General features: G+C 51.5%; 1 protein-coding gene across 4 annotated transcripts in view; it reads right to left on the reverse strand.

The window, feature by feature from the left end:
• Positions 1-18,362, reverse strand: part of AP2A1 (adaptor related protein complex 2 subunit alpha 1) — a 28,243-nt gene extending 9,881 nt beyond the window's left edge. For 2 of the 4 annotated variants that reach the window (XM_070450487.1, XM_070450485.1), the window contains exons 1-6: positions 18,140-18,360; positions 5,208-5,276; positions 4,952-5,094; positions 4,414-4,607; positions 785-914; positions 393-494 (exon numbers count right to left, since the gene is read on the reverse strand). In XM_070450487.1, coding sequence (XP_070306588.1) covers positions 393-494; positions 785-914; positions 4,414-4,607; positions 4,952-5,094; positions 5,208-5,276; positions 18,140-18,206 — 705 coding nt within the window. In that variant the 5' untranslated portion in view covers positions 18,207-18,360. Of the gene's footprint in view, positions 1-392; positions 495-784; positions 915-4,413; positions 4,608-4,951; positions 5,095-5,207; positions 5,277-18,139 lie in introns of all 4 variants that reach the window. The other 2 variants (XM_070450484.1, XM_070450483.1) reach the window with 1 other exon arrangement.
• Between the last annotated feature and the right edge of the window lie 4,067 nt (positions 18,363-22,429).

Genomic DNA, 22,429 nt, shown 5'->3' on the forward strand with positions numbered 1-22,429 from the left:
AAGGAAAAGCAGGAGAAGCAGCAGGAGGAAACAAGAGGGCGCAAGAGGGAGGGAGGCAGGAGAGCAACCTCCCTTGCTGGGAGCTCCCAGTGCCCTGGGCGCTGTGCTCACATGCTATCCAGGTTAACTCACAGCAGCTATGCTGTGAGACAGGCACCTAGAATCACCCCCTTCAAGCAGATGAGGTCAACGAGGCCCAGAGAGGTGATGCCACTTGCCGAGGGTCCCATAGCCAGGAAGTGGCCAAGCAGGGATGAACTCAGCTCTGAGCCTGCGTTCTTAACCGCCGGGCTGGGTGGTCTCTCAGGGAGCGTGAGGGGGACCAGAGGGGTGCCCAGGGAACAGGCACACCAGGGCCACCTTCCCGCAGTCGGCATGGATACCACACCTACCCGGCTCAGGCGAGACACAGCCAGGGAGACGCACGTCTTGAAGTCATCCGGGTTCTTCTTGCAGAGACAAGTGATGAGGCTGACAGCGGCTGTGACCACGCCCTGTGGGGGCAGGAGAGAGGCAGGTCAGGGCCCTGGGGGACTGGGGCATCGGGGGAGGGGACAGAGGTCCGAGTCTCTACGCTGGCTGGGCAGGCGCTGGGACGTGGGGGAAACTCTGGGTGTCAGAAACAGAGGCTGGATTTTTTCTGAGGGGTGGGGTGAGTGATGGATGTTGGGGACACTGGACAGGACCCCTGAGAGGCCAGGTGGGTGTCGGGGACAGAGGCAGGGGGCCTCAGGCATTCGGGGCGTGCCCAGGGTGGGCTGGGTCTTGGGGACAGAGGCCTCACCATGTGCTGGTCGTTGAGCAGGTGCACCACACGGGCCGTCCACTCGCCCATGGGCACCAGGTCGGGCGAGGCCTTGTAGAGCCGCAGCAGGCACAGGGCCGCACTCTGCTTCACGCTGTCCATGCTGTCCCTGTGGGGACACAGAGTGGGGTGGGGGTGGGGGTGAGTATGACCCCAGCCCTGCACACCGCCCTCCTCCTCTCTCACTCCTCCCAGGAGGGGTGTCCAGAGAGAGGCGGCAAGAGCCTGGTAGACCCAGGAACCCATCTGGTGCTGCCCTCACGGCCCACTGGGCCCCCGATTCTTCCTCTGCAAAATGGGTTGCATCTCAGTAACCTCATGGGGTCACAGGCAGGGCAGGCGTGGCTCTGCACCTTCACTCAGCTGCCGTCTGCTTATCTGAGCACCGCCTGGGCACCGGGCACCTGTCGGCACTGTGGACTGCATGTGCGTGCTCAGCAGTTCAGTCATGTCTGACTCTTTGCAACCCTATGCACTGTAGCCCGCCAGACTCCTCTGTCCGTGGGATTTTCCGGGCAAGAATACTGGACAGAGTGGTGGACAAATTGATCCAAAGTGTGTCCTCAGAGAGCTCATGTTCTTGCCAGGGCAGCCCCACCCTACAACAGACGCCGTCGGGGTTCAGTAGCCTCCTCCAGGGCCGGCGAGCGCAGGAGCTCTGGGGACAGTGTTTAGGACCGAAGCCTCACTGATGCGGCACCAGGTGAACAGAAAACCGAGAGAAAACACTAAAAATCTACACAGATGTTCCGGGCAGAGTGAAGAGCCTGTGGAGGCCCAGAGGCAGGTGGGCCTGTGTGTGGGAGGAGCTCAGAGGAGGCTTGGCGCCCCCTACAGTCTCTAGGCTATCTGAATCTTAGGATCAAGCTTTCACTGATTCTTGTACATTCTTAGCTGTCATCTGTTCAAACACTGCCTCTGTTACGATTCTCTTCCTTTTCTCCTTCTAGAACTCTGAATGGTGTTGTTAGACTTTATCTCCCTTGTCTCCTAGCCTCTCTCTCTTTTTTTTTTTAACCCCCGACACCCCAGGGGCAACAACACCCAAAGGCTGCGTCCGGTGCGAGGAAGCTCTCAAAGGGGGAGACCAACAACAGAGGCCTGGCAAGCCAGGGGCCTCGGTGCGAGCTCGAATCCCCTTCTCCCCTCTCGCGTCCTAGCCTCTCTTAAATTTTTCCATCTCTTTGCTTCTCTGGGCTGCATTCTGATTAACATGTCTCCATTTACAATCCTTGCTTTGGTTCTGTCTACTCTGCTGCTAAACTAAACCACTTATTTTCTTTATGAAAACTCCCAGTTCTATTTTTGGCTGTATCACGTGGCTTGTGAGATCTTGGTTCCCCGACCAGGGATTGAACCTGGGCGCTCGGCAGTGACAATGCTGAGTCCTAGCCACTGGACCACCACAGAATTCCTTGAAAACTCCAATTCAACTGTTATTTTCTGTCTTCTTTTTGCTGGCTCTCCTTCATGGTGCCTTGCAGCCTGAATTTAGTGATTTTCAACTGTGAGCTTCTCATGTAACCTGGAGCTTCATCTAGGGAAATCAGAGAGGCTTGTGGTGAAGGTGGCTTTCTCCAGAAAAGACTTGTTTGCGTCTGTCAGGCACTGGCAGGTGGGGAGGGCACTAGCAGTATGTACCTCTTTAAACTAAACTTGGCTTACGGATCTATGGATCACCCAAGAAAGGGAAAACCAGGCTGAAAACCAGAGTTGTGGCCTGTTCCATGCCAAGACTCAGAAGGGGTAACTCTGCCTAGTCCCTAAGGGGATTGTTTCTAGGTCACCCTCACTCTGAAGTGTGGCCTCCGGAGCCTCTGCTTCAACAAGCTTTATCTTCTATTCCCAGAGGCTGCAGGGCCCCAAAACCAATACCCTGCTTCACCCAGTTCAGCAAATGCCCTAAGCAAAATCCAACTCAAAACACCAACAGTTTTACCTGCTCAAAACACACCAATTGCTTCCCATTTTGATCAGAAGAAAATCCAAACACCACTATGGAAAAACCCAAGCAAACTTTTTGGCCAACCCAATACAAAGCTCATGTCTATCCCAGGGCCTTTGCACTTACTGCTCCTTTTGCTTGGAACACTTTCTCCGATACTTCTGATTGACTGTCTTCTCCTCATCATTCCAGTCTCCAATTACACGGCACCGCCATGCAGACACCCTCCCTGATGAGTCTGATTTAAGTAGCCATCCCTCCACGCTGCCACCTGTTTTGTTTTCCTCAGTGTAGCTGTCACTGTCTGAACTCAACTCACTTCTCTGCCTATGCGTTTGCTCTTTGGAGCCCCTCTCAGATGCCAGCTCCCTGAGGGTGGGGACAATTGTTCCCCCAGCTCCCTCCTGCCTCCCAACACCCAGAACAGAGCCAGGGACTTTGCAGGTGCTCAAGAAACAGTTGCTCAATGCCCTCCTGATTCAGAAAGATCACAGGCTGATCACTGCCCTTTATGCCTTTCCCTTTTTCACAGCCAACTCCTCGTCCTCACCCAGGTCTCAACCTAATGCCACTTCCTCTGAGAAGCCCTCCGACCCAGAGCCTAGTTCAGGTGCTCCCACTAAAAGCCCTTAGGCTCCTGTGCCCCATAGCAGGGTTCTGAGAGAAAGTAATATGTTTCATCCTGCAATTATTCAATCAATGTTTATCCCCCACCTCTGGACCATGAACACTGGGAGGATGATGACTGTGTCTGCCTCTGGTCATGGCTATGTCCCCAGAAACGAGCACAGCGCCTCACACATAGATGTTCAATAGATGATTGTTGAATGAATGAATGGAGAAGGGGCAAAAGTTCTGGAAGGCTGTCACCGACATGATTTAAGGTCATTGCCTCTTCTTCACCAGATGTTGAAGGTCAATCAGAAATTTTGCAAGTTTTATCACATTGAGTGATAGCCCCTTCATTCCTGTGAGCAAAAAGTCATTTAATTCATTTTGCAGGATGGCTACCCACTCCAGGATCCTTGCTGGAGAATTCCACGGACAGAGGAGCCTGGCGGGCTACAGTCCACAGGGTCGGAAAGAGTCAGACATGACTGAGCAACTAACACTATCATTATATTTATTTCCAGTGTTTCTCATTACTAGATCTGTGCTTCCTATTATTTTTATAAAAAGGTTATTTCACTCCCTTTGTATTGGTTTATCTTTTACCATATGGTAACCAAGGCTGTATGAAAGTCAAAGGAAAATGCCTAAGAAACTCTACAAGCCTTTCAATTGCTTCTTATCTGGGACAATACATTTTTCTAGTTCTTACCAAGAATAGTAAGTTATTAATAAATAGTGATAAACTTCTACTTTTTTTAACTGTACTTTTGACCTTATATTTTCTTATGGTACATAAACAATAATTTATAAATACGAAAAAAAAAAAAGGTCCATTAGACAGACATCCCACTGGCTTTGTTGGGGAGCTGACTTACAGGGCCAAGTCGGATTGGTGAGATGATAGGAGACACCCACGGGGCTGTCACCATGCCCAGCATAATCCCCACATCCCGGCTGGGAGATCTCGGGCAGGTGACACCACCTCTCTGACCCTCAAACTGGGCTGGGTCTTGTCTAGCCCACCCCACCAGCTGGGCTCCCAGCGCCTCACCCGGCCACCAAGATGCGAGGGATGTCAGCGGCGAAGGCCTCGCCCATCTCGCGGCTGCCCACGTTGGCAATGCAGTGCAGGGCCAGGCACATGAAGGTGGGGTTGCGGCTGGCCAGGTCGTTCTTGATGGCGTTGTTGATGAGCCGGATCAGCTCGGAGTTGGAGTTCACCAGCACCGAGATGAACAGGTAACCCTGGTGGCGCCAAGGAGGTGGGGGGCTTGGGGCCTTGTGGCTAACTGACCCAGCGTCCACACCCCCAGCCCCTCCCGACTCAGACCCAGGGGTCCAGGCCCCCAGCCCCTCCTCCCTCAGACCCAGGATCCAGACCCCTAGCCCCTCCTCCCTCAGACCCAGGGGTCCAGGCCCCCAGCCCCTCCTCCCTCAGACCCAGGGATCCAGGCCCCCAGCCCCTCCTCGCTCAGACCCAGATCCAGGCCCCCAGCCCCTCCTCCCTCAGACCCAGGATCCAGACCCCCAGCCCCTCCTCCCTCAGACCCAGGGGGTCCAGGCCCCCAGCCCCTCCTCCCCAGACTCACAATCTGCTTCTCCGTGTACTTGTTGGAGCTCAGCAGGTTCACGGCCTCCATGTGCCCAAAGTCGATGTCGTGGCCAAGCAGGAAGATGAAGAGCAGTTTACACACGTACTTTTTCTTGCTGTAGCCGTCCAAGGCTTTGTCCCCTGGGGTCACAGGAAGGAGGACAGGGTGGCAGAAGTGAGGAAGGATCACTTCTGGGTATTCCAGCCCCCAGCCCGCTCCTCCCGCAGACCCAGGAGACGCGCTCCCAGCCTACCCTTGAACTTGGAGCGGATGTTGGCCAGTTCCTTGTTGATTCTCTTAATCTCTGCCTCCTTGCTCTTACCTGGGAAGAAGAAGGCAGGGCAGGTGAGGAGGGTCCCAGAGAATGGAGCTGCCTGCCCTCACTTTCCAGGGCCAGGACCCTCCCAGGTGGAAGGGCGGATCCTCTCTATGCTGGGGTCCCGGTCTAGGGGCTGAAATGAGGCCTAGGACTCCATCTCTATATGGGAGCTTCAGGGAACAGAGAACCTGCGCTCAGGGGTCCCTACCACCCAGGGGAAAAGCCTGGCACACACTCTGGAGCGATCCCTGACCCCCTCCCTTCTTCCTCCTCCTGTTGCCGTCGCATCCATGGCTGTGCACCAGCCCCCAGCTGAAATAAGCCCCTGGCAGAGAATGTGTGATGAATGAATGAGATGAATGAATGAGTGAAGGGATCGGCTGCCCTCAAGCTGGCCCCAAGGGCCCTCAACCCCACATCCCCGCTGAGCTCAGCACCCCCTGAAAACCTCCTCTGCCCTCAGCGTCCCAATTGTACTCGCTCACCAGGCTTTGCATCCTGAGCTCCACGCTGCCCTCCCCTGCCACCGCCTGGTCCCTCCTCACAACCTGCCAGTTCTCTCCACACCCCATCCCACCCCCAAAGCCTGGCCCACAGACCCACTTCCTCCCTCCCCACTACACGTCTGTCTGCAATGTCCCTACTCTTCTGACGAGATCCACCCAGAGGCGGACTCGAGAGGGCCTCCCCAGGCCCCACGAGCCTCTGTGCTCCTTGATGCCCGGGAGTCCCCATCGGACCACGATCCAACTGGACAGTGACCCGGTCTCGGCCGCCCTCACCGCTGGCTGTGTCCCTCCTCCAGCTTCCCAGTTCCACTTGAGCCAGACTTCACCATCTCACCCTTGACAGGCTTCACCGCTCACTCAGCTCCTCTGAGCAGAGAAACCTGGGTGTCCTCACCCCCTCACTCAAGTTGTCACCACATCCTCTTTGTTCGATCTTCAGAACACGAGCCCAGACCACCTCCACCACGACCATCTTGTCCAGACCCCATGCCCGCCCACCTGGATCACTGCAGCAGCCTCCCTGCCTCCCAGGGCAGGGACTCCACCCCAGGGCTAGCAAGCTCTGGTCACCCTCACATCTCGCTGTGTGTCCGGCCTGGCGGGCCTCTGCCAGTTCCAGGGCCACTCTACATGCCCTCCCACCTCCAGGGCCTTTGCACCTGCTATGCCCATCTGTCCAATTCTCTTCTTGTCATTTGGGTCTCAGCTCTTGTCACCTCCTCCACGCGGCCTTTCCTGGCCAGTTCTTTAAAGGCAATGCTTTATTCTTCAGTTTCCTCATTTTAAAAAATGTCCTCCCTAGCACATGTCACATTGCATAACCATTTCTCTCTACTGTCAAACCATGGCTCCCTCTTCATTACAAGCCATCATGAGGGAGTTTCTAGAACAGTGACCAGCATACAGCAGGTGCTTAATAGATGTCTGGTCGGGACTTCCCTGGTGGTCTAGTGGTCAAGGCTCCAAATTCCCAATGCAGGGCCTTGGGTTCGGTCCCTGGTCAGGGAACTAGATCCCACATGCTGTAACTAAGACCTGGTACAGTCAAATAAATAAAAATAAATATTATAAACAATAAAAATAAATGGCTAGTCATCTGAAGGGTGGAGACTGCTCTGACCCATGGCTTGCACCCAGGCAACTAGGAGGTTAAAATGAATGAATGAATGAATGAATGAGCACGTAAGAGTATGTCTTCTCCTTCTCTTTAGAAATCCTGCCTCACCAACTACTCCCAACTTCCAGGGAAGCTCCCATAAGCCCCACTTCAGCTATCAACTCCTTCAGGAAGCCCCCTTTGATTAGCACCTCCTGATCAGTTCTAAGCAGATGCTAGAGCTGCCTTGTCCAATATGGCAGCTGTCAGCCAGGCAGCTCTTGAACACCTGAAAGGTGCCTGTTCTCAAATGAAATGAGTGACAAAGACACATTTAGAAGACTCAGTGTGGGGGGAAAAAAGGAATGTAAACTATCTCATTACAAAGTTTAAAATACTAATTATTGGTTGTTGTTCAGTTGCTAAGTTGTATCCGACTCTTTACAACCCCATGGACTGCAGCACACCAGGCTCCCCTGTCCTTCACTATCTCCGGAAGTTTGCTCACACTCATGTCCATTGAGTAAGTGATGCCATCCAACCATCTCATCCTCTGCTGTCCCCTTCTCCTCCTGCCCTCAATCTTTCCCAATATCAGTGTCTTTTCTAATGAGTCGGCTCTTCCCATCAGGTGGCCAAAGTACTGGTGCTTCAGCTTCAGCATCAGTCCTTCCAAGTAATATTCAGGATTGATTTCCTTGAGGATTGACTGGTTTGATCTCCTTGCAGTCCAAGGGGCTCTTCTCAAGTCTTCTCCAGCACCACAATTTAAAATCATCAATTCTTCGGAGCTCAACCTTCTTTATGGTCCAACTCTCACATCCATACATGACTACTGAAAAAACCACAGCTTCGACTAGACCAGCTTTTGTCAGCTAAGTGATGTCTCTGCTTTTTAATACTGATATTTAGTTTTGCCATAGCTTTTCTTTCAAGGAGCAAGTGTCTTTTAATTTCATGGCTACAATCACTGTCTGCAGTGATTTTGGAGCCCAAGAAAAAATCTGCCACTGCTTCCATTTTTTCCCCATCTATTTGCCATGATCTTAGTTTTTTGAATGTTGATTTTTAAGCCAGCTTTTCACTCTCCTCTTTTACCTTCATCAAGAGGGTCTTTAGTTCCTCTTCATGTTCTGCCATTAGAGTGGTTTTAAATGGAAAAAAAAAAAATCTAAATACTGATTACTTGTGGAATTGATGCTTTCAAATTGTGGTGCTAGAGAAGACTCTTGAGAGTCCCGTGGACAGCACAGAGATCAAAGCAGTCAATCCTAAAGGAAATCAATCCTGAATATTCATTGGAGGGACTGATGCTGAAACTGAAGTTCCAATACTCTGGGCACTTGATGTGATGAGCTGACTCACTGGAAAAGACTGTTGCTGGGAAAGACTGAGGGCAGTAGAATGGGGTGACAGTGGATGAGATGGTTGGATGGCATCACAGACCTGACATGAATTTCAGCAAATTCCAGGAGACAGTGGAGGACAAAGAAGCCTGGCATGCTGCAGTCCATGGGGCTGCAAAGAGTCGGACACGACTGAGTGCCTGAACAAGAGTGTATCAAGTTACATAAATGCATTAAAATTAATTTGGCCCATTCCTTTCTGCTTTTTAACAAAAATGTGGCTCCTGAGGAAGTTGAAAACCACACATGCGGCTCATACTCTGGGTAGGACTGCTCTCAGGCTTTCCCGGGGCATCCCCACATTGCCCAGGCCAGCGCTGCTGTGGTGTCTGGGTCTGCCCCGTCCCCAGACCACACTGGGAACCACCTGAGTGCGAGCGTGGGTCACTTTTCTAGTAATGACTCCACGTTTCACAGGCTTACTGAGTGGCTGAGCTCAGGAAAAACAAGACGAGGTGAAAAACTACAAAGTGCCTGAAGAGGTAATGACCCGCTCCCAGTCCTCAGGGAGAGAGGAGGCTCTCTGGGACCCAGGCGATGAAGGGCCACTATCTCCGTGATGAGGCTGAACCGGCCCGTGTGGTCCCAGAGCCCATCCGATGCTTCCTTTATTAATTACACGTTTCCTGAGCCCTGCGGGGCAGGCTGAGGGGGGCCATGCCGGGCCCCTGGGACTACAGAGATCCGGCACTTCTGAGCCTCCTCCAGGGCCTCCGGGCCTGGTGGGGCGCAGGCTGCATACCTCCTGCCCACACCTGAGCAAGGTATGCGTGGATGGAGGTCACGGGGGCAGCCCTGGGGCCTTGCTGGTGGCTGCCGAGAGGAGGGGACATCTGAGGAGGGCCGTGAAAGATGAGGCGAGTTCAGGCGCAGTTCACCAGGGAGAACTAAGCCACGCTGCTGAGTGCCCAGGGGAGGGTGGCCTGGGCGTCAGGACAGCGCCTCCCCTGGGGGCGGGGCAGGGGCAGGAACGGCACGCGCAGGGCGGGGCCACGCACGTGGTGCGCATGCTCCATTCATTCTTCCCAACGTGGAACAATCACTCTAATGAGTTGCCTTAAAGCTATTCTGTAGGGACCAGAAAAGGAAAAAAAAAAGTTTTTATAAATGGACCACATACCACAAAGTGGCTGCCTAACCTTTACCACAGGTAAATGGAAATCTGAATGGTAATTACATTTCCGACACTAGTGCCCTGGCTTTTGCTTACACATCTATTAAAAGCTTCAAGAAGCAGACAGAACTAACTGAGGGTGTTGGACGACTGAGCAGTGAGCAGGGGGTGCTGGGGATGTTTGTTCCTGCATCTGGGGGCCACTTACACAGCTGTGTTCAGCTGGGGAAAATTCATCAGATTTTGATGAATTTTGTTTTCATCAAAATTCATCACTTCTGATCTGTGAGCTTTTTTATAGATATCCTATATATATGTATGAGTGAATATATAAATATATTTGTATAGGAATATATATTAACACGTTTTTATAGTTAAGTATATCAATGCAATAGAATAGAATGTCAAACAGATACGGAAAATTTAAAGAACATTCAGGAATTCCTTGGGACTTCCCTGGTGGTCCAGTGGCTTAGACTCCACGCTCCCAACACAGAGGGACCGGGTTCTATACCTGTCAGGGAACTAGATCCTGCTGGCCTCAACTAAAGCTCCTATGTGCTACAAGTAAGACCCAGCACAGGCAAATAAATAAACATTATGGGACTTACCCACAGTCCAGTGGTTAAGAACCCACCCTCCAATGCAGAGGACACGGGTTCAATTTCTGGTCAGGGAACTAAGAACCGACATTAGGCAGAGCAACTAAGCCCACCCCAAAGCCTGCAGGCCACAACTAAGACCCAGTGCAGCCAAATAAATAAATAAAATTAAAAAAAAAAAAAGAATTTATGATAGTCAGCTGAGTGAATTATTCAATTATGCTATAGTTGGACATTTCACTCCTTTAATAAAAAATACTAGTGGCTGCTACGTGTAAAAATTAAAAATAAACTTTTAAAAGTCTTTAAATTGTCCACATCTATTTGATATTGTCTTCTGGATCACCAATATACTTCCCTATAAAAAAGAATTAACAGAAATTACAAAGCATCAGATCTCCCAACAGAGAATGCTCTCTGGCCCTGAGGAAGGGCATTCTGGCAGAGCACATAACCTCTGCAAATATCTAGTGCCCACCTCCCCTTATTTCTGCTTGGTGCATTTCAGCAAATATCTAGTTCCCCAGGTGCCCAGAGACAGCACCTGGGTGCTGCTGAGGGTAACGCATGGGAGAAAGGGGCTATAGGCAGCTGTGACAGAACTGGGCTGCCAGAAGAAATTTTTCATCACTCAGGGCCAGCCTGCAACAGAAGGTGAGCTCGCTGTCACAGAAGGCATGAAAGCACTTCAGGGTGTTTTTTAAAAAGATTCCTTTATCCTCAAACATTCCCTGGGTCAGGCTCAGGGATGTCATACCTGCTCTGCCCTGGGGATGCTCCCTGATTGGAGGAGAGGCTGACAGAGATAACGTGGAAAACTCTGACAGAGGCAAACACAGTGAGGGCTGGGAGCCTAGAATCATATGGGAGGAAGAAAGCTTCCCGGTATCCAGCTCCTGGAATACTTTTTTTTTTTTTTTTTGGTGGCCGCACAGAGGAGCATGCAGGATCTTAGCTCCCTGACGAGGGATCGAACCCGTGCCCCCCGCAGGGGAAGCGTGGAGCCCTAACCACTGGACTGCCAGGGAATCCCACTCCTGGGATTTGAGGCTCAATGGACAAGGCTGAAATGCACCAAGCAGAAATAAGGGGAGGTGTGCTTGGGGTACGAAGGTCAGCTTGTGTGAAAACCCGGGGGCTAGCACAGCAGGTTGGGGGTAGACTGTGGGGTTCCCTGTGGGTGCTGGGGAGCCATGGGAGGGCAGGGGCCTCTTGTGCCCACAGCTGTTCCCGTGAGGGCCGTGCAGGAGAGAACGAGGCCACCATCTGGCTACAGGCCAGGGCAGGTGACTGCTGAACACTCCAGATGTACCAGGGGACTCCTGGCTGGGGGAGCTGCAGCTTCCCTGAACACGGTAACCGGGGGCATCGGGGCACGCCTGTCACTGCCATCAAAGGGACCCTCACCAACCCTGACTGCCGTGAAGGGACTGTCACGCTTTCACATCAGTCAGGTAACCCAGGCACTGTCCGGCGCCTCACTGCCAGGCCCTTCAGGCCTTCCAGACAGCTGCTGTTTACAGCACAAAGGAACAAATGTTTCTCTCTACTAGGATGCGCCCCGCTGTCTCCCACACAAGTCCGGACAGCCCGGAGTCCTCAAAGAGGGTTCTGGGAGATGAGACTGTTGTTGACACTGGATCCCTGTGAGGTTCACAACATGCTGTCCCTGCTGCGTCCACTAGGGGAGCCACTGGCCACACGCGGCCACTGGGCACTCCAAATATGGCTGGTACCTCTGAGGGACTGGATTCCTAATTGACTTGTAATAAGTTAAAAATTAAAAACTGATCCTCCACTCAGTTACCAGAAAAGTATGTTTGGAACGACTTGGACCCTCTTGTGAAGCTTCTTTTTTAACTACAAGTTTTATGAACTATTCAGACAGAGCAAGTTATTTCCAATGAAAATGGAGCTTCCGAGTGGAGAAAGGAACATAAACTGTCTCATTAATCATTGAAAAAATATCGATTACACATTCAGATAATATTTGGGCCATCCCGGGGTAAAGGAAATAAAACATGTTAAAGTTAATTTCCCCGGTTTCACTTTTTTCATGTGACTCCTGGAAAATTTAAATGTCTGTATGTGGAGGGACCTCGAGATTGTCATGTTAAGTGAAGTAACAAAAATATGAGGGAGGCAAGTATCAGATGATATCACTTATCTGTGGAATCTAAAAAAATGATACAAATGAACTTCTTTATGGAACAGAAACAGACTCACAGACATAAAAAAACAAATTTAAGGTTACCAAAGGGGATAGCTGGGAAGTTGGGAGGGATAAATTAGGAGTTTGGGATTAACATATACACACTACTATACATAAGAGATAAAGAAGAACCTACTGTATACCACAGGGAACTATACTCAATATCTTATAATATCCTAAAATGGAAAAGAAACCTTAAAAAGGATATGTATGTGTGTGTGTGTATAAATTCAATTAAAAAACTGAGGTATAGTTAATTTCCAACTCATTGGAAAAGACTCTGATGCTAGGAAGGATTGAAGGCAAAAGGAGAAGTAGGGGGCAGAGGATGAGATGGTTAGATAGCATCACTGACTCAGTTCAGTCAGTCAGTTCAGTCGCTCAGTTGTGTTGGACTCTTTGCGACCCCATGGACTGAACGACAACTTAAAAAAAAATGTACATATGTGGATTGCCACATGAAAGCCCCACCAGGTTAGATGTTATCAAAGTCCTCAACTTCCCCCAGAGAGAATTTTCTCCTTGAGCAACCAAGTCACACCTTGTCATTCCCCGGCTTGAGCTCTGCTGCAAAGACCTTCTGAACTGCTTCCCAATGAGGGGGCATGTGCTGCTCTGTAAACCCTGGGCCCCTGCCTGGGCCCAAGGTCAGGGCTGGGGGCCAGGGCAGTCCTGACACAGCGCTCAGTTGCTACAGTCGTGTCCGACTCTTTGCAACCCCATGGACTGTAGCCCGCTAGGCTCCCCGTCCATGGGATTCTCCAGCAGGCAGGTTCTTTACCACTGGCACCATCTGGGAAGCCCCTTGTCCTGACACAGGGGAGGTGCTAAATGCGATTTTGGACCGAGGTCACAAGAAACACAGCGAGAGGGAGAAAGGGGGCTCAGGCCTGGATCTGTCTGTTGCCAGCATCAAGCCAGTTCCTTTAACACACTGATGCTGGAGCACCACCAAAGTGGGACTCATTCCTTCTGCTGAGTCAAATCCTATTCCTTCACTGTTCTGAATCTCTCCCTGGCTCCCATCTGGCCCAGTGTAAAGGCAAAGTTCTTACTGGATCCACTAGTTCCCTCTCTGACCACAGCTCCCACCCTCTCCCCACATTCCTATTCCTCAAGCACAGTCCTGCCTCAGGGCCTTTGCACAGGATGTCTGTGCAACCAAGAATGTCTTTTCCAAATTTCTATGGGCCAATTCACCCACCAAATTTGGTCTAACCTCACCTCAGAGAGAGATTCTGACCAGCCAATACCAGAGCGCCACCCCTGACCTCGTCCCTACACCCCTTCCTCGCTTTATTTTTTCCCAGCACTCTGAACAGCTGAACACTGTATATTTACTTGCGGGTTGGTCCATCTCCCCGCTAGAATGGAGCACCACAGGGAGGGGACTTCTGCTCACCACTGCAGTCTCATCACTTAGAAGAGCGTCTGGCACTCAATCAGTGCTCACAAAGATAGATTCGTTCATTCATTCATTCAATCAGCAAATACCTCAAAAGGGCTCCCAGAGGCCAGGCCCTGAAGAAGGTAGAACTGGGGACCCAGGGAGCAATCAGACCAGGGCCTGTGTTCCAGGTTTGGGAACGACTGCCACAAATAGGATGGGTCACAGTTTGTTGTGAAATGTGCACCCCCTGGAGAGCTCGGCCTGCACTCTCCTCAGGCTCGGGGAGGGCTGGGGCCCTAGAGACAGGGAACCCAGCCCCTGCCTTAGGGAGCTCCCAGCAGATAAGTGTCTGGAGGCCAGACTCCCCCTCCAGACAAGACAGGACCACGCCTTCAGGCTGGGCCTGGCCTCACCCCTCCCTTTCTTATCTGCAGAATTTGTCCTTCCTGGCTCTTCTCCTCAAAGCCTGCCTTCATCCCCTTCTAGATCCTCCCCCCAGCTCCACCGTGCCAATCCTCCAGTAGGAGGACTCCACTCTCCTCCTGTCCTCCACCTGCCCCCTGACCCTACTCTTCCCCTCACTCGGGCTTGAAACCCTCTCCAGTGCTCTCAGGACAAACACCATCCTGGCCTCTGCCCACCTCCCCAAGGTCAGATTGCATCCCTCTCTGCACCAGCCACACAGACCTCAGTGCAGAGTCTCCACGGGGCCTCAGGACCTTTGCACGTGCTGTCCCTCTGCCTTCAGAGCTCGCCTCCCCTTCCTCTGGCCTGGCTAACTCCTCCACATTGTCTGGGCAATGCAATAAGACAGCTCCTGTTCTCCCAACACCATGGCCCTCTCCCTCACTGGACTTAGGACAACTACAAGCTTTTCTCCCCCACTTAAAAAAAAAAAACAAAAAAAAACTGGGGGACTTCCGTGGTGGTCTAGTGGCTAAAACTCCAAGCTCCCAATGCAAAGGGCCTGGGTTCAATCCCTGTTTGGGGAACTAGATTCCACATGCTGCAACCAAGACCCAGTGCAACCAAATAAATAAATATAATAAATATAAAATTTTTTATGAGAACAAGAAGGGAGCCAGGAGAGGGCTTGTAAACAAGTCGATATCAATTCTGAAAGTAAATTTCACATGACTTTCTGAGGGGCAACAAGATATACCTCCCTGAATGCTTTGTAATATATTTAGATCTGACTTTATGTTACAGAAAGAAAATAAATTTAATGGATCATCAGACAGTGGCATACGTGAAATAAAAGGACTTGCTGTATAGTACAGGGAACTATATTCAACCACAGTGGAAGAGAATATGCAAACAAAATATATATACGGATAACTGAATCACTTTGCTGTACATCTGAAACTAACACAATATTGTATATCAATAGTACTTCAGTTAAAGAAAAATTGAGATACAATTCACACAGCACACAGCCCACCACTTGGCAGAGCCATTCAGGGTTTCTTTAGTAGATCCACAGTGCTGTCCATCTATCACCACCATCTAACTCCAAACCATTCTCATTACCCCCTAAAGAAATCCTGTTCTCATTAGAAGTCACTCCACATTCCACCACCCCCTAGGCCCTAGGCAGTCGCTCAACTACTTTCTGATTCTCTGGATTTGCTTCTTCTGCACATTTCATATAATGGAATCCTACAATATGTAGCCTTTTATGTCTGGCTTCTTTCCCTTAAAATAATGTTTTTCAAGGTTCACCCATGTTGTAGCCTCTACAGTACTTCATTCTTTTTGATGGCTGAATAATATTCTGTTGTGTGGGTGTCCACATTGTGTTTTTCCATCCATCTGCTGGTGGACATCTGGGTTTGTTTGCGCTCTCTGGCTATCGGTCATCGACGATGCTGTATGAACATCCGTATACAAGTGTTTGGGAGATGGACAACTGCAATTTTTATGCAGCTCCTGTCTCCCTCTAGGGCTGGGAGGTTCATGGGGGTACAGACAAGTCTGTCCTACCTACGACTGTGTTCCCAGCACCCATGATAAGGTCTGAAACATACCAGCCACTCAATATATACTCAATTAGAAAACCAAGGATGATTCTCCAGTCCTGATTCTTTTGGCTAAACAGCCTCCACTGCCCCCAAGTCGGAGTCTCTCCTCCATCCTCTGGCTTCCCTCTGGGGTCCACCGGTGACACCCATTTGTTTTCTCTTTCCTTCCCCACCCCCACCATCCAATCCCTTTGTAGATCCTCCAAGATCTATCTCTAATCCAACCACTTCTCACGGTTTCCTTCCCAACCCAGTCGAGTAAATCACCATCTTGAGCAGGGACGCCTGCAACAGCCCCCTAATTCTTTCCCTGCTTCCATTCCTACCTCCTTGGGTCTATTCTCTATCCAGCAGCCAGAGGAACTATTTTAAAACATCAATCAGCTCCCAGCCCCCCCATGCTCAAAACGTTCCCGCCACCCTCGCTTCAGAGAAAGCCCAAGGTGCTCCCCATGGCCCACAAAGCCCTACCCGCTCCCTGTTCCCTCTCTGCCCTTATCTCCCACCTCTCCCCCCCTCCCTCTCTTGGCTCCAACCACACAAGCCCCCTCACTCTTATCTGAACCCTCACCAAGTGTGCTACAACCTCAGGACCTTTGAACACACCATTCTGCTGCCTGGACCCCTCTTGCCTCCAAAATCTGTACTGTCTGCCCCTTCTCAATCCTGTTACCTTCCCCCTCTTCCCGTCCTTATTTTTCTTCACAGCACTAGTCATCGCCTGTAGTTTTCTGTGTTTATAGTTTAATCTGTCTCCTGGCACGAGTGCTCCAAGGGGCAGGAATTTCTGTTCACTGTGGTAGCCCTCGTCCCTGGAAGTGTTTGGCACATTGGAGTGATCAAAAAGCATTTGTCAAATGAGAACAAATGAATGAATCTTCAGAGGCAAGATGTTTTGGTCAATGGAGTCAGCTTACAAGAAAAGGGAGCCTTCAAGAGGCTGAATGACTTGCCAAGGGTCACAAGGTAGGTGTCAGAGGCAATGCACACCTGCTTCTAACAGCTGCCCCCCCCCCCCACCAACCCCCAACCCCTCAATGCTCCACCCCTTTCCTAACAAACATAACCTCCCTCTGCCACTTGATACCCAAGTTTCCACCCTTCTCACTTGCTGAGCACCTACTATGTGCCAGATCATCCCATATGTGCTAAATTCTAAAATCACTGGGCACTTGCAGAGGCCGCTCCTCAGATTCGGCCAAACAACAAAAACAGGAGCCAAGACATCTAGTGCCTGGAATGTACGAAACGCCTCACTCACATACAGTTATCATCACAACCCTATCAGGAAGAGGCCATCAGCAGGCCCTCCTGACAGATGAGGAAACCAAGAGGTGAAGTCCCTCATTCAAGGTCACAAGACAAGGGGACAGGAGCACTCAAACTCGAACCCAAGCCTGGCTGACCCTGGAGCCTGTGCGGATACAGCCTCTGAAGCTCTTGGCAGCTCCAAACACCAACACCCGCTCCCAAGAGCTAGGAGCTGACTTGGCGCCAGGCCTCCCATAGTCACGACCATTCTTCCTGCTGGTGACGGCTGTCCCCATGTTGATGTGGTCAGAGGGGAGAAGGCTCCAGATTCAGGGCCGTCCTGCTCCCTGACCCATGACCCCTCTGGAACCAGGCTTCCCCCCACACCCCCCAGCTGTCCAGATCTCTTCCCCATGGATTTCTAAGGCCCCCCAGGCCCCTTCTTTGAGATCTGAGCTCTCTCCCTTCTGGCACTTCCCCCAAGTCCCCACATTATAATGACCTCTTCTTTCCAGGACTCTCCATCTGCAGCGCTTCTCCTCCGTGCTCCCCTCAGTAACCCCTCGAGCCCCTTCTCCACTGCCCGCTACGTCTCCAAAGCAATCCTCCACTCAGGAGCCCCTCTATGCTTCACCAAGGTCCCAGAGAGTCTCCCTTGTTCCCATGTCTCCTCCCCAAATCCCTGGGACTTTCTATCATTCTCAAGTCCTCTCTATGAACCAGTTGAGCGCCTCTGTGACCTGTCTAGCCCCTTGGCCTCTATGACACCCCCTGCCCAGGCCTTCAAGCCCGGTTCCTTTTAGGTTTCCTGTGTTTCCCGTCCTCCCAGTCCTCTCTGGCCTCCTCCTACTCTACCTCTCCACAGGGTACCCCCACCCACCCTCCCTCCCATGCACCTTCTTCCTTTTTCATCTACAACAGGGAATCTCTCTAACCCTACCGCTAATACGATCCCCCAGCCTTCCTTTCACTCCCAGGGGACACCTCCATGCCCTGTTCCCGGGACTTTACTAATCTCCTATTAACACCCTCCGCGACGCCTCTAACCCCTCCGCGTCGACACCTCGAGAGGCACACTGACACCCTAAGCCCCTCCATTCACCTCAACCCACCCTTAAGTCCCCCCCCCCCCCCGGTGGCCTCTCTCCCCTCTCACTCTATGGCCGCAAAGGATTTCTAAGCCTTGGGCCCCTCTGTAACACCCCCCCGAACCCTTCAATTCCACGCTCTCCCCCCTGTCCGATCTCCCCCGGCCGCGCTCTCACAGTTCCGGATGTCGGAGATGAACACGGCGAGCCCCCGCATCCCATCGCCCTTGGACACGGCCGGCATGATGGCGGTGGCGTCGGCTCCAGGCCTGGCCGGGCAGGGCACGGCACAGCGGGGGCTGGCAGGCGGCGGGGGGGGACCGGGAGGAAAGGACCCCAGGCAGCGCTGAGAAGACGAGCCGGCCGGGGCGGGGGGCGGGCGGGCTGGCAGGCGGGCGGGCGGGCGGGCAGGCCGCGGCTCCGCCCCCGGCCCCTCCCCTCGCCTCCTCCGGCCTGCGCTCTCAGGGCCGCCTATAGGCTGCAATTACTGGCGCTCAGACGCAGGCTCGACCCCTCCGCCTGTCTCATTGGTCCCTGGACAAAGGCGTGCGGTTCCGATTGGTCCAGCGCCCCGCTATTTCCGCTCGGGGAGTGGAAGGGGTGGGGGCGTTGACCAAGAGACGGGCGGAGTTCGTGACGTACAGTGGGACCGCCCCCTCCGCTCGGCCGGGTGAGGGACCGATTGGATCCGGGTGCTCTCCCAGGAGGGAGGGACGGACGCGAAGGACGGAGGGGGCGTGGACTTGCAGAGGCGGGACTCACGTTGACGGAGGCCAATGGGCGGGTAGATCGCCCCCGCGGGCGTCGCGGATTGGGCCGGTGTCGGGGGCAGAGGAGGAGGGCGACGATCCGTAGAGAAGGAAGGAGAAAGGGGGGTCGTTACTCGCCTGGGCTGGGATAGGTGGAGCGGCTCCTGCAATTCCCTGCTGCAGAGAAGAAGTTGGGAGGGGCGGGAGAGCGTGAGGTGCTTACTGCGCAAGCGTCTTTCTGTTCCCTTTCCCCCCCCCCTCCTCTCCTCCACCCCCGGACTCCTTAAATCTTCTTCCAGGGAGACGTCCCTACCTCCTCCCCCTCCCTTCTTCCTTCCTTTCCCTTCTCTAGCCGCCGAGATGTTGGGACCTAACTTCTCCGGAAGCCTAGTATCCCAGAGCTGACGAAACAGTAATTCAAGTCTACTCCCATTAAGCAGAGGTTAAAACTGACGTCCAGAGAGATTGAATGACGTGCCCAAGGTCACAGAGCTCGGGATTAAACTATATTCTGGCATTCTAATATACAATGGCTTTTGTTGTTGTTGTTGCAACTGTAACACCATTAAATAGATACAAAATACAAATTGCGAGTCTTTCCACCAGACTTTGAGTTCTTCCTGAACAAGAAGGGGACCTGGTAATGAATGAAGAACGTTCGATAAGGAAAGCAGTCGGTGAACCCGCTTTGTTTGGCCCAACCAACACCGCTTGTCGCTCCAGAGACCTTCCACGTTAGACTGTATTTGGGGAAGGCAAAACCTCAGAAACTCCAACGCCCTGGGCTATTGAGAAATTTGGGGCAAAGGGAACTGGAAGAGTCCATTCTAGCACCTAGAAGAACTAAGTCCCCCGTCAGGTTTTTCCAATATCAGAAGCCTAGTATGCTTGGATTGAGCCTTAAGGGAGTGTCACGGGTCCCGGGAACATCCCCTGGGGGGATGGGGACGGGGCAGAAGAGCCCATCTTCCAGGTTCAATGGATTCGTCCATTTGGGCTTCCAGGGATGGGGCTTAGGAAAGTCTATTTTGGATTCCAGGAGGACAAACATCTCTGGTGTGGGGGGAAGCTGTCTGCCCCTAAAGACCCATAATGGCCCCATAAACAACAATAACAACAAATTATTAGGACCAATAGGAGTTGGAAAAACTCCTTTTTATGGAAGATAATGTCAAGCAATCCAAGGACTGGAGGAGTCCATTCATGACAAGGGAAGAAGCACTTTTCTCCCTGAGGATAACACCATTAAATATAGATAGATACCAGATAGATAGTAGTGGGTTGGAATTAGTCTGCTTTTCAGGGGATGCAAAGAGAGACATCCAGTGCCGGATGAACAGAATTATGTCCCTAAGGAAGAGGGAAAAGCCACCCTCTTCGTAGACTTCATGGGGATGGATTTGGCACCCCCAACAGGAGCTCATGGGCTCACCAGTGCCAAGTTAGAGCAGCGCCTTCCAAAAGAAATGCAGTGGGAGCCACAAAAACAGTCACAAATATGCTCCTCCCACGTTAAAAAAGTAAAAAGAAAAGGTGAGATGAATCTTAATAATATATTTCATTTAACCCCTCACGCCCAAATATTGGGCTTCCCTGGTGACTCAGTGGGTTAGATCCCTGGGTTGAGAAGATCCCCTGGAGGAGGGCATGGCAACCCACTCCAGTATTCTTGCCTGGAGAAGCTCATGGACAGAGGAGCCTGGCGGGCTACAGTCCGTGGGGTCACAAAGAGTCGGACCCGACTGAGTGACTAAGCACAGCACAGGTGGCTCAGTGGTAAAGAATCCGCCTGCCAATACAGGGGACACGGGTTCGATCCCTGGGTCAGGGTGATCCCCTGGAGAAGGAAATGGCAACCCACTCCACTACTCTTGCCTGGGAAATCCCATGGATAGAGGAGCCTGGTGGGTTATAGTCCCTTGGTCACAAAAGATTTGAACATGACTTAGCGACTCAACAACAAACAACAACCCAAATATTATGATTTCAACATAGCTGACATATCATCCTAAGTGTTTGAAATCTGGTGTTTATAAACATAGCACATCTCAGTGGAGACTCACCATGTCGCAATCGCTCAGCAGCCATGGGGCATTATCAGAGGCCGAAAATTAGACGCCAGATTTGAGCAAGACCAGTCTGGGGTGCAAGGGCTCAGCAGGTGACCTTTTGCTAAGTTTTAAGACCATCATGAAGAAGCTCATGTGTGGGGGTCTAGATGAGGTTTAGACAAGTCCTTGTTGGTTTCAGGATGGAGCACAAAGAGAGAGAACACCAGAAGTCCCTCGAAGAGCTCACAGGTTGAACCACGATAGTTTCTGAGATTCTGACCTGAACAAATCAACTCAATTTTCACCAGAAAAACAGGACTCATCCCCCATCTTCCCATTTTGGTAGATGGGCCCACCATCAATCACCCAGGCACTCTTACCAGAAAGGACCCTGCCGTGTCCTTCACACCAAACCAATGCCAGAACATACCCAAAATCCAGCCACCTTCTCCCACAGCCACTGCCTCCCCCTGTGCAGACCACCATCACCATCGTCTTTTGCTGGAACCATGCTATGACCTCCCACGCTGTTTTCCCTGCTTCCATCCTGGCCACTCAGGGTGCTTTTTAACAACATCAGTCAGCTGTGTCCCTCCCCAGCTTAAATGCATCAGCCATACTGGCCTCCTCTTGGCCACTCAGACCCTCCAGACTCATTCCTTTGGCTATCTGATGCGAAGAGTCGACTCATTGGAGAAGACCCTGATGCTAGGAAAGATTGAGGGCAGGAGGAGAAGGGGGCGACAGAGGATGAGATGGTTGGAGAGTATCACCGACTCAATGAACCTATCTTACTCCAAGAGACAGTGAAGGACAGAGGAGCCTGGCATGCTGCTGTCCATTGCAAAGGGTCGGACATGACTTAGTGACTAAACAACAACATGAAGACTCATTCCTGCCCCCTGCCCACCCTGGCTTTCCCCGCGGCTGGCTTGTCCTTCAGGTCACAACAGAATGGCCCCTCTTCAGAGAGAAATTCCGAATTTAGGGATTTAAAGTGATCTCTCCCTGTTATACTTGCATACATTATCCAGTATTTTTAAAAAATGTGTTTTAGCAATTCCATTCCTGGGCATATATACAGAAAAGATGAAAAACTCTCCTTTGAAAAGACAGATGCACTCCAGAGCTCATAGCCCATTATTTATAATAACCAAGACACAGAAGCAACCTAAATGTCTATCAACAGAGGAGTGGATAAAGAAGATATGGTCTATATACACAATGGAATATTACTCAGCTATAAAAAAGAACAAAATAATGTCATTTGCAGCGACACAGATGGACACAGAGATTATCACACTAAGTGAAGTAAGTCAGAGAAAGACAAGTACCAAATGATATCACTTATATGTGGAGCCTTATAAAATGATACAGGGGGACTTCCCTGATGGTTCAGTGGTTGAGACTCCACCTGCCAATGTGGGGGACAGGAGTTTGAACCCCGATCCAGGAAGATCCCATGTGACATGGAGCAAATAAGCCCACATGCCCCAACTAGAGAGCCCACATTCTAGAACCTGTGAATCACAAAATACTGAAGGCTGAGAGCCCTAGACCCTGTCCCCCACAACAAGAGAAACCACCATAATGAGAAGCCCACACACCACACAGTGCAGCTAGAGCTAGCCCCCGCTCTCTGCAACTAGAGAAAAGCCCGCGCAGCA

The sequence above is a fragment of the Odocoileus virginianus genome, chromosome 20, assembly GCF_023699985.2.
Source record: "Odocoileus virginianus isolate 20LAN1187 ecotype Illinois chromosome 20, Ovbor_1.2, whole genome shotgun sequence".
NCBI lineage: Eukaryota > Metazoa > Chordata > Mammalia > Artiodactyla > Cervidae > Odocoileus > Odocoileus virginianus.